The sequence below is a fragment of the Dermacentor albipictus genome, chromosome 1, assembly GCF_038994185.2.
Source record: "Dermacentor albipictus isolate Rhodes 1998 colony chromosome 1, USDA_Dalb.pri_finalv2, whole genome shotgun sequence".
NCBI classification, from domain to species: Eukaryota; Metazoa; Arthropoda; class Arachnida; order Ixodida; family Ixodidae; genus Dermacentor; species Dermacentor albipictus.
The window spans coordinates 391,562,655-391,574,944 of NC_091821.1; the positions used below are offsets into that span (position 1 = coordinate 391,562,655).

General features: G+C 43.5%; 1 protein-coding gene across 1 annotated transcript in view; it reads right to left on the bottom strand.

Annotated features, from left to right (window-relative positions):
- The window catches only part of LOC135914352 (peroxisomal ATPase PEX1-like), an 82,837-nt gene that overhangs the window by 27,954 nt on the left and 42,593 nt on the right, over window positions 1-12,290 (bottom strand). The window contains exons 15-17 of the mRNA XM_065447158.1: window positions 8,697-8,756; window positions 8,449-8,531; window positions 7,708-7,811 (exon numbers count right to left, since the gene is read on the bottom strand). Of these exons, the coding sequence (XP_065303230.1) occupies window positions 7,708-7,811; window positions 8,449-8,531; window positions 8,697-8,756 (247 nt within the window). The remainder of the gene's footprint in view (window positions 1-7,707; window positions 7,812-8,448; window positions 8,532-8,696; window positions 8,757-12,290) is intronic.

Here is a 12,290-nt window from a genome sequence, read left to right on the forward strand (position 1 = left end):
AAATTCAACTTCGTGCCTGCACGCCCAATCTCGGGAAACGAGTGCATGAAAGCGCGGCAGCGGCAGTGAACAGGCTGATTAAAAGTCAACGCGGACGGGGCCGCGCAAGGCGGATATAAAGGGCGAATTGAAACGAACAAAAGGCACGGATCGAAAGTCGAGCGTGTCGGAAACTAAGGAGTGTGCGGAGAGGCAGAGAGACAGGGATATATATATATATATATATATATATATATATATATATATATATATATATATATATATATATATATATATATACTAATGACACTCAAAGGGAGAAGCCAATCGGCCAACCACAGTTCCACTAAACGCGAAAAAAAAGCTACCTCTATCCCACCCTCCACCCCCCTTTTCTTTTTCTACTCTCCCGGACCAGCAAAAAAGAAAGACAAAAAACACGCAGCGCCAGTCATCTGTGCAGAGCATAGACAGGAAAGTGAATATGCGCGCACAGACCTGTTTTGTGGGATCTTCCACAGAGAACGAAATCCGCTTCCGAACACTCACTTCCTCCGCGCACACCTGACCTCTCCCCCAGGATAGAGCCAAAGACGACACACATATACGCACATTAAAATGAGAGAGAGAGAGAGAGAGAGGTACGAACGGGGGAAAAAGTGACATCAATAAGCCTAATCCTGCAAGTTACACAGCCACTACCGCCACGACGTCTCTCCGTTGTGTCCCTTATTCCTCGTGTATAAAGCAAGAAAGAAAGAAAAGGAAACGGGCACGTAGGCAGCCTCCACACGTTGCTGGGAGCCCCACGTGGACGAACGTTTTTGCATACCGCGCTATAAGCCGCTCCTCCGCGCCGACTGACTATATCTCCGGACTGGCACGCACACGGCTCGGTCGGTCGCGAAAGAAACCTCGTCAAAGGCGCGCGGCACATTCACAGCGGATGATGACACTTTTTGTGCCGGGCTCTCTCTCTATCTCAGCCTACAAAAGGAAGGTTACAGCTTTCTCTTCGGTTCTTTCTTTCTTTCTTTTGTTCCCTTTTCTCAACATAAGAGCCGGAGAAAAGGAGACAAATACTCAGAAGGGCACGACGACCGAGATGGATTTTCCTTACCGCCAGGAACGAAAAGGCGTCTTGGTCTCTCACTTTTCCCGATATACATATGCCGTGCATAGTGCTCTCTCTCTCTCTCTCTCTCTCTCTCTCTCTCTCGTCAATTTTCCGCAAAATGCCGCAGCCGCTGCCGTGCGGAAAGAAGAATGGAAGGCTTCTGCTGCTCGGCACACGCCGAGTTTATATACACTACGCGATCCTTCGCGCCAAGGTTTGTTCCTTGTTTTTCCTCACATTTTCTTTCCCGTTCAGAGAGGAGAAATGTACGATAAATCGAGCCGAGTGCACCGCAACGCGGCTTTGGGTTCCGTTTGGAGCCCGTGTAGAATAAATACTGAATGGCGAAAATGTCGTCTCCCGAAGGAGATTAGGCAGCGGAGCTTATATTCCTTTCTCCTGCGTCGGATCTGCTTTCGTATTCTCTACGCCGAAGCAGCTCCTGTGACGACCTGACAGGCGCTCGTGCGCCAGCCGGCTCGAAGAAACGGAAATAATAATGAGACGAGGCGAAGTGTATAGATACCTTCTTTTACTCCTAATTCACGACTGAACTGAGCAGACGAAGAGGCAGTGCGCCCGTTTTTTCACACGGAAGTACGGCTTCGATGTCGGACGTCGGTAGACACGCAGAGATACGTGAAAGCGTGTACTACTGGAAAGAGTGAATGCACACGCGATACGGAAACTTCGCTTGCACAAGCGCGCGGTCGCGCAAGGATTTAACCGTCTACGGGTGCACAACTCGAAACTTTCGAAGCCTGTCGTAACGTCCGCCGCCATCCTTCGGCGCCGCAACATCTTTGTTCGCCGCCCTCCCCCCCCCCCCCCCCTCCGTCAACGCTCTCGAGAAGGAAACTATGTGAAAATAACGATAACGCGAACTTTGACGAACCATGAATACGAACCATCATGACCGGCTCCGATCGCTTTTGTCTGAAAGTGATCGTCGACGCTATGCCGTCTGGCGTCGACTGCCGGATAAGCACTTAAAATTCGCGCGCGCGCACGCACGCACGCACGCACGCACGCACGCACGCACGCACGCACACAAACACACACACACACACACACACAGAGAGAGAGAGAGAGAGATACTTACATTTTTAAATAACAGTATAATTTGCGTTTCTTATACGTGACGGTTGCTTCGCTGCCTCCTTCATCCGGGCTTCTAATTTATTACACTGGTGCGCACACAACAATAACGTATTATTCAACCTCGGCAGGTAACGATGGCTACGCTGGAAGCGACATCTCGCAACAGCGACGCGTGAAACGGTTGAGGGGCAAACGCAACTCTCACATCCAAAGCCGATTTTCTTCGGGCGAAGCATTAAACAAAACAGCACAGCAGGAGAGCTCAGGCCGTCATTCGCGCGAGCCCAACTGAACCCGTCAGCTTAGCGGAACCACGAAAATATAGAATGCGGCTGCTTCATGATTTTTCCTTCTCCAGGTGAAGGCAAGTGTAGGGCGCGTCTGTCATCCTGTTGCCATCGCGTATGCGACCAATGAGGCATCCAAACAAGCGTGTAGAATGCCCCTGTAAAGGGTACTTTACACCTGACTATGGTGTTCCGCGGAGAAGCCATGTCGCCACCTCGAGGTTACCTTTGCATATCACTCAAGTGGGAGCTCACAGGCAGCGGCGGCGGTCACTGAAACCGAAACCGCCTGCGCCTTATTGACCGCGCTTGGAACGTTGAACATGCCGGAATTTGCGGGCTTTAGATTTTAAAATATCTTTGGGGTATGATCACCAACATTTTCTGGCATGTTATGTATGAAAATAAAATAATAATAATAATAATAATAATAATAATAATAATAATAATAATAATAATAATAATAATAATACTCTTGGCCAGTGTGTCCTGTGTTATGATCGACCTGTCCGTTGTGAGAGACATTCAGGCGTACATTCCCACGACAAGATGATTAACATCGGTCCAGAAAAGGCTGTTACAGTAGGCCTGGACATCAACCTGTCAAGTGTGAGAAGCGTTTAAGTGGGCGTCCCCACGTCGACATAATTGCCCTGTTCTCCGAAACAGTGTCACCCTTTTTATTCCCCGAGCTGACACAAAGGGAAGGACGAAGGAAAGAAAACCCGAAGGGCAGGAGGTCGTTGACTGCACAACCTACTTCTACAGGTTCTCCAAGAAGATGTCGACGACTACAAGACCACAAGGGGTTATTTAAGGCCATCCTGGCCCCCGTATTAATCAGAAACACTCGGACTCGCATATAGTCACAACCATGTACCAATGAAGTGAATACAATATTTTATACTTTTTGCATCCTCATGATGCCTGCCTTAGTCGGCGTTTTCTGATTCTTGCGGTGAAGACTCACCTCACCCAGTCAAGATCGTATCACCTGTGATACCTTTCTCCTCCGCTCTACCACCTCATTTCGTCCTCTCATTACCAGCAGTGGCAGAGGTACAATGCCGCTCACTTTAAATTGTGAGACCAGAACATTCTTTATTATTATTATTATTTACTATATTTCAGTCAACACAGAAGATATAGCATATTCCATGGCAAATACTATTTGCTTCCTGCAAGAATGAAATCGATTCATTGAAAAAATTCATTTGCTACATAGAAAATTGTCACAGCCTATTAATGCATTTGTAAACTGCCCAGCTCAAGAAAGAAACCCACACATATTGAAAGCATTTGCAAGTTTCTTCAACGATTTGTTCAATTAGAGAGGATTTAGCATGTAATAGTGTGTGTGAAATTAAAAAGTAGCTTGACATTTTGGACCTCATTATAATAATGCCTTATAGGTGATTAATTACAAAGGCTAACAAACAAGTGAGGCACAGTCAGTCATACAGTGCAGAACTAGGGAAAAACAGGCGCCATCAAGACTTGAGCACAATTGAGCAAACAAATTATTTGCTTCAATTTTATCCTGCATAAATGTGCACCAGGGCACACATGAGAACCGGTTAGACTGCACTATAATGAAGAAACAAAAACAACTTAATTTATTTGAATTGAATTCCGTGATTTTGCATGCCAAAACCACGATTTGATTATGAGACGTGCCATAGTGGAAGACTCCAGATTAATTTTGACTGCCAGGGGATCCTTAACGTGCCGCCCTACAAGGCATGGGACATGGGCGATATTACATTTCACCCCTATCAGAATGTGGCCAATGCGGCCAGGATTTCACCCAGCGACCTCGTGCTTAGCAGCGCAACGCTATAGCCGCTAAGCCACCAGGGTGGGTCATACTTACTTCAGCCATGCTGATTAAATATTTAATGAATGTTTGCGTTAGATTTTCTAAAAGCAGCTCCTGGATTATTATTATTATCATCATCATCATCATTATTATTATTATTAGATTTTAGATTTCTGATTCCATTTCAAGAGAATATCATGCATAACTACCAAGTCAAATAATATAATACTAAAAAGATCTTGAAACAGATCAGAACAGAGTTGGACATGAAAAATTGGCTCATATTGAGCAGGCCAAAGTTCATGGGGCCCTATACAGCTACTGAGAGAATATATATATGTATACAGCTACCAAAGAAAAATATGTGGATCCCATGCACTGTGGGACTCAATGTCAGCGAAGATTTGTATACTGTTTGCTGTGATTGACAATAATTAGCAGTGATGTTGGCGGCAAATGTGTAATTTTTTCAGTGCTCAATCAAATACAAGAGTGATGAGTTTATCTTAAACGTTACCTTACGTGCATCACTGCTATTTGTCTGCATAGTCCACAGAACACATAGGGGGACATGTTTGCTTGAGGCATTGTTGCGCATCATTGTTCATAATCTCTCAGAGGGTTGAGCATTGTGATTGCCTCACCTGGCACACCACATCATAGCAGAAGCGCTAAACTTTAATTGAGTTATGGTGCTCTTTGTAATTGAATTATTATGATTGCATGTATACACTGTACACATACATTCACAGTCTGCACCACGTTTCGCTGCGTAGCGAAGATGTTCCTGTTCCTCACACTTCTTTCTGGCCCGGGTGTCCTCGGCACTGAGCATACGCTTTGGAGTCATTTTTCTGGCACATGTTTAGTGCTCCTTCTGCATACGGGGCCAGCACGCTGCTGAGGCGCCAGCTCCAAGCGCTCTCTTCAGACTATGGACGATTGTAATGTTTACACTATCACAGCCCAGCACGCGACCTCCACAGCCCAGCAACTGCATTTTTGTCACATAGAAAAGCAAGCACAGCACCTGCAATATGCACAAACTGTGAAACGCTGCCACGGCAGCGGCGGCTGAGATGTGCAGAGGCGAGTGCTATCTAGTAGTGTTGCAAGAAACCCAACAGCGCGTGTGAGCAAGACCAGGAAGCGAGCGCCATCTGGTGGTGTTGCAAGAAACCCAGCGGCATGCAATGCAAGATCATCACAGCAGCAGCACCCGGAAAGTCGGAAGAGGAGGTAAAGAAAGCTTCACTATAAAATGACTGCTTTATGTATCTGCTATGTGTTCTTTCAAATGTCATTGCTGTTCTTTGTGCTAAACAAGCTCATCTCCATGAAGACAGTAATTTTTTCCCAAGCTTTGCCGTCAAACATCCCAAACATGAGAGATGTGCCAGATCATTTGTACTAAAATGTAAGTATGCCTGCCTATTAAGAACATTACTACATGCACAAAAACTTCGAACATGTCATAAAAGTGCCACCTGGACAAAAACAACATGAGCAGTTTTATAACAGTTTGTAGGATTTGCCTTTTCAAACCTTTTCTTATTTGTTTCATTCTCTACAAGCAACCTTATAGTAACTGTAATAACCATATAAGGGACACCAGAAGACCATATCTCTATGGTGATCCACCGTTATAAAAAAAATGTTTTTTTCTTTCAAGGGCATTCTGCGGTGCTTTCTGCCATTTCAAGGAAAACAAAACTTCAGCCAGAAACAAACTGCCTCTAGATTGAGCAACAATGAGCAGAACCAGGGTGTCTACCAAGTAAACATCTCTAAATTCCTCGAGTTTTCCAGGTTTTCCCTGGGTGCCTTTGCAATGTTCCCTGAGTGACACAGAACTTTGTTTTATGTCAAGACGGGCTGACACCATGTTGCCCAACTCCCTAGTAAGCATGTTAAAAAATTTAAAAAAAAAACGATTTAATCCAGTTTGAACATTAAGGAGTAGTGTTTATATTATTCAAAAAGAAAACAGAAGGCAGGGGTTAGTAAAATGCACAGTGAATAAAATATCTTAGAAAAGAATGGTAAAACCCATTGCACATCGAGTCTAACATTCTCAAATACGAATAAAATATATAGGCATACAGAAACCAATGTTTTCGAACATGAGCTATTTCTAACAACTAACACCAAGCTCATTGGAACAAGGCCAAACTTAGTCACAAATGAGATTCTCTCTAAACAGCTGGTAAGTCACCCTCAACTGTCCTGACATATGCTGAAGCAAGATAGCAAGGTGCAATTGTCCCTTCCCACGGGACAATTGCCCCTTCCCACGTTTACGCTTCACCGCATAATACTTCTGTATTGAAGCGAAGCTCACTTTCGGGAACCGGCTCATGCAATGCGCCGTGCTTTTCGAGCTTCGACGCCAATCACGAGGACCACAAAGGCGGAGTCGGTGCCATGGCTGACAGCTGTGCATTCTTTTAATGAAAAAAGGCGGCACAGAATGGCAAGACACTTAACAGAGAACGTCAAAGCTGCTAGGCCTAGCGTTGCGGCGTCAGTGGCTGCGGCTGCCAGCGGATCTGCGTGCGAGAACGCCAGTTCGAGGCTGCGAGGTAATCAAAATGGCGGCGGTGGTGGCTTTGGTTAATGCCGTTTCGGGCCTGCAGTCACGGCAAAAATATCGGAAAATCGGACGGCAAAAGGTTCTTACGTCCGAAATTTCAGATCCTAAATTTCAGTGCCATGGGATACTTGGTGGTGCCGCAAAGCCGTCCGAATTATCAGGCGTCCGGAAAGTCAGTCGTTGACTGTGCACTGGCAACTCCTACAGCCGACAACACGGCATCAAAGACGATACGTTACGATTCCTCTGTGTGACTCGAGCCAGCATTACCGCGACTTTCGTTCCCTTTCAACAAAATTCCAGCTAATTTTCCCTGACAGAAGCACAAGTTCCCTGAGTTTTCCTCGAGTATTTCCAGACTATTCAAAATCCCTGAGAATTCCTGGTTTTCCCGGTTGGTAGACACCCTGGTTCGGAACTGATGCAAGCATGAAATCAAGTTTTTGAGAAAACCATGTGATATCATCTCCAAGCCATCGAACCTACATTGAAAACTGAAAGCTCATGCAGTAGGACACTGACACTTAATTTCCAAGAGTACTGCATCTGCCTTCTGCATTCACTTCAGTTGAGCAGACGATGCTTGCGATTTTGCTGCAAGCTCAGGTCACAAAATGATATGCTTCTTAAAATGATTAATAGAATTTGCTTGAAACCATTTCTGTTAGGTGAATCCTAAGATCCTTCGCAGACTTCACCGAGGCAGTATGTGGTGACTAGTCAAACGTGATAAAAAGAAGCTACATACATGGTTTTCCTCCAGTGCTCTAGAGGTAACTAACACAAGTTACATAAATGGCAGGGAGCATACCGTGTTCGGCAGTGGGCAGTGAAGGCACTTGTCCAAACGACCAGGTCGAAGCAGCGCTGGATCAATGAGGTCAGGACGACTTGTTGCAGCCAGCACATACACACCTAGGAGAAAGCATACAGCACATTTATTATTATGGTCTGACATTGTTGGGAGAGTAAGTAGTAACTACAATTCTCTGTTACATTTCTCTGCTTGCTGATAGGACATGTTTACGATGCAGCTACAGCAACTACAGTAGAAGCAACCACTTTGCAGTTGCATCACAGTAAAGATTCAGTTGGTGCAAGTCTGTTCACAAGGCAGCAATCTGTTTTCTTTGGTGCCAAATGCAGCTGCTAAGCGATTTAACAAGAGCTCACATTTTCACTGGATCAACAAAAATTTATGCAGATTAGGTGTTGAACATCTTATCCCTTGAAATGTGTTGCTGCCTGGCTTCTCACCGATTACAATCACAAATTGGAATTGTTTTCTTCAGGCCAATTGCATGTACACATCAAATTCAGAACATGGCTACCGCCATGGTTAATGACAATAACATGCATAAATAGTATGCGCCTCAACATACATGTACAACTGTTAAGCTAGCAGAGCTGATGACCAATCAAATGTAACACTGTTAATGATTGTGCAATCTAAGTACAAATGTGGTCACATCTTCATGAGTCAACTAAATGTCAATGTGCTAAGGGACAAGAAAAATAGAAAAAAAATTAGAGAGCAGATCAAAACCTTTACCAGTGCTAGTTTCCACACCATCGAGCAGCGTAAGCAATTGGTTAACAACACGATCAGTAACACCTGTACTGTCATGGCCTCTCCTGCAAACAAAAACAAATGTCTGTTGAGATTACACATTCTCATAATAAAGCATGCAAGTCCATAACTATAAAAATCAGCGAACAGCAATAAACACTGTCTAAATGTTAACTATGCCTGTTCATTTAGCACGGCAGCCTAGAGTAACTATCATGCTGGCAACTCACCTCGGTGCAATGGAATCAAATTCATCAAAAAAGATGATGCAGGGCTTTGCACTCTGAGCTCTGAAAAAAAAGGAAAAGGAAGGCCACAAATTAGTTTGTCCTCTCCTATTATTAAGTTGAGATGTCAATTTTACTCAACACTATGAAGCTAAAAATACACCATTATTTATTACTATTGGGCACAAGCTCCACGAATGCAGAGGATGGCGCAACTGTTAGCATGACAGAGAATGAAGGAATGTAGGGCAGTACCTCAGTGTAGGCACTGTAGCAAGAACAAATCAACAAAAATAAGACAGTTACATAACTGCCCACTGCTACTTTGTCTTTCTCTCTGGTTGCCATTTTTTTCACAGTGAATTCAACTGCTCAATGACAACACATGACAACATTGACAAACACTGCACTGCTAACATAGCGGTTTATACCATTTCTATACATATAGTCCACTTCTGCATATAACTTGTGCCCCAGTGACAACCCTTGAAGAATTAAAAAGAAAAGGAAGAATGCGCTATAACCCTCCCAACATTAACATACAAAAATGCTAAAATCTTTGTAAAATCAACCACATGCTATTTTTGGAACAAAGCAGGGCTCCAGAAACAATGTTATTTTGTTGTATGTTCAATCATCCCCGCTTGCTGCAGTCTGTTGGGCCACAGTGTGGCCTCACGGCAATTTATACCCTCAGGTGCACCTGTACTGCAACAAAGTTATTGCTCAAGTGATACTGCGCAGTGACACGGACGTAAGAGAAGAAGACCAAGAGACGGGCCAAGCGCTTGGTATGTCTTCTTCTGTTATGTCCGCGTCGTTTTTTGTTGTGCAATATCACTTGAGTAATAGACTACCAACTTGCCCGGAATGCTGCTCTCAGAAAGTTATTGCCTTTAAAGTACTTTCAAAGCAATGTGTGGCGTCCTAAGGCAAAGCTGCACCCTATACGAAATTCGTCTATCACCCTGCCCACAGTCTTTATAATTAAATTCCTTCCATTATTGGTGCAAATGACACATGTGAAAGTGGCAGGCATATGTGTCACAGCCCACTGTAAGTTTCTACATTCGCAGCTGTTAAAGGCTTAGCGAAGTGCGCATATTTTAGGTGAAGTTGGAGCAAGCAGTCTAATGAGGAAAGCTTTGTCTACACAAGAGTGCGAAGTTGGGCTAGGTGGTGGAAAATCCACGTTCCAAAACAACAGAGCTGGCTAAAAAGGCCCGAAAAAGATCGACAACACAGGTGCTTTATACTTCCCCACAAAACTATCGTCCAATATCATTGACAAGTATTTGCTACAAAATGCTTGAACATATCATTGCATTTCACATATATCATAATCTGGAATCAAATAATATTTTCTTTATTAAGCAACATGGGTTTAGGAAAGGCTTGTCATGTGAGATGCAGTTACTAGAATTCCCTACAGACTTGTATTTTAACATGGTCCGTAGTCTTCAAACAGATTGCATTTTTCTCGATTTCTCCAAAGCCTTCAACCATGTAGCTCACTGCTGTTTAATTTCCAAGTTATCCATTCTCAAATTAGACTGCTTAACGCTCTCCTGGATTCGTAACTTTCTAACAAATCGTCAGAAATTTACAGTAGTTAATAATCTTATCTCACCCCTTGCATATGTCAGTTCTGGTGTAACACAGGGCAGCATACTAGGACCCTTGCTTTCTCTTATTTACATCAATGATCTTCCCAACAACATCTCATCCTGCACGCATGTTTTTGTCGATGACTATATATATCGACCAGTTCGCAGCCTTGATGATCATCACATTCTTCAAGAGGACCTTCATCTCGTTACCAAATGCTGTGAAGACTGGCAAATGAAACTTAACTAATCTAAATGCAAACTAATGACATTCACGCGAAAAACATCAGTTCATAGCTTTTCCTATGATATAAATACAAATCTAGTATCTCAGGCATCAGTATATAAATATCTAGGCGTAAATCTTACGCTGAGCCTTTCCTGGGCCTTTAACGTCACAACCATATGCGCAAGCGCTTCCAAATCTCTTGGGCATATTCATCACAACTTGCAGAACTGCTCGCCTAATATCCGTAAATTAGCATTCCTATAGTTTGTACACCCCCAGCTTGAGCTTGCATCCCCTATATGGTCTCCCTACCATGAATACTTTATCTGCATGTCATAAACCATTAAAAACCTAGCTGGCTGATTCATTCCCAAAATAACAGCTACCAGTCAAGCTCGACCTTTCCCTTCAATCACTGAGTAACCGACGTGACATGGCACTCCTGTACTTGCTCCATAGATATGTTCACCAAACGAAGCCATCAAACTTGCCATTGGAATGTCCATCTTGCACATCACGACGACTATAATGATTTAAGCCTCACTCACATTTATGGCAACACTAATGCATTCAACTTCTCGGCTCTACCACGAGCAATTCGGTTATGGAATTCACTTCCTAAAAGCGCTATCACGCAAATGAGCAATGATAAATTCAGACAACTACTGAACCCGCAGTTTTCAACATAACAAATACATTCATCTGTACATATGTCACGTCATATAATACGTGTCACACATGTGCCATGTCTTTTTTTTTTTGTTCTAATTTTGTTCGTTTTATGTGCTCGTGTTATGTACATTATTTTGCGCGAGTGATACTTCGCTTTTTATGTTAGCATTAACTGCACTTTTCGTCCCTTTCCCGACAACTCTTTGTATAGATTTAGCGTTTTTATTTGCAGCACTGTTTTGCAAGCACATGATCATTATAAAAATGTTTAGCTCTCACATTTTTTAGTGCTCATATATTGGTTTTCTCTTAGCATTTTTTTTGGCGACACCCCCCTTACTCAATGCCTCCTTGCGGCCTGTAAGGTACCTTGAAATAAATAAATAAATAAATGAATAAATAAATAAATAAATAAATTAGATGTTGGTCAATACTGACACAAGCACTCGTTATCTAATTTCGGTAGCCATTTCTCACAGGCTGAGAAATGCTAAAAGTTATCGTTTAGTCCTTTATGCATCGTAACTTTCTCGAACGTTGTCGCCTATTCTATCTGTTATCTATGTTGTCGCCGAATCTCGTGTGATCAAATTGCCTGCATGACATGAACAATGTTGTAACTTCTAGAACACACATGAGCACCAGCAATTACACTGGAATGTACAACAAGTCATGTATAAACAGATAACGCTTTTGACCCGTTGATCAGATTTCGATGATTAATGGCTTTGCTCGCCACTATGATTCTGTTTGAGTGTAACTTGTTCTTGTGCGCAACAGTTCGCCCAGTAAAGAGTTAGCTTCGAGACTTTCAGTTGTGATACAGCTTGATTCTTCACCATCGTGAGAATGTGGGATATGATGGAGGTATCTTGTTGTGGACTAGCCACCTTCTGCAAGCCAAAGCCCAACCCATGAAGACAACACCACCGTCACCATGGACCAGAGAGCTAGCCGCAGGCTACGGCTACTGCCACCGAAGTACAAACTTCTACCCAAGAAGACCAGAAGGATCACTGCCTAGCCAACAGCCACAATGACAGCCCCGATGCTGCCTGCAACCATCATGTTGCAACAACCGAAAGATGC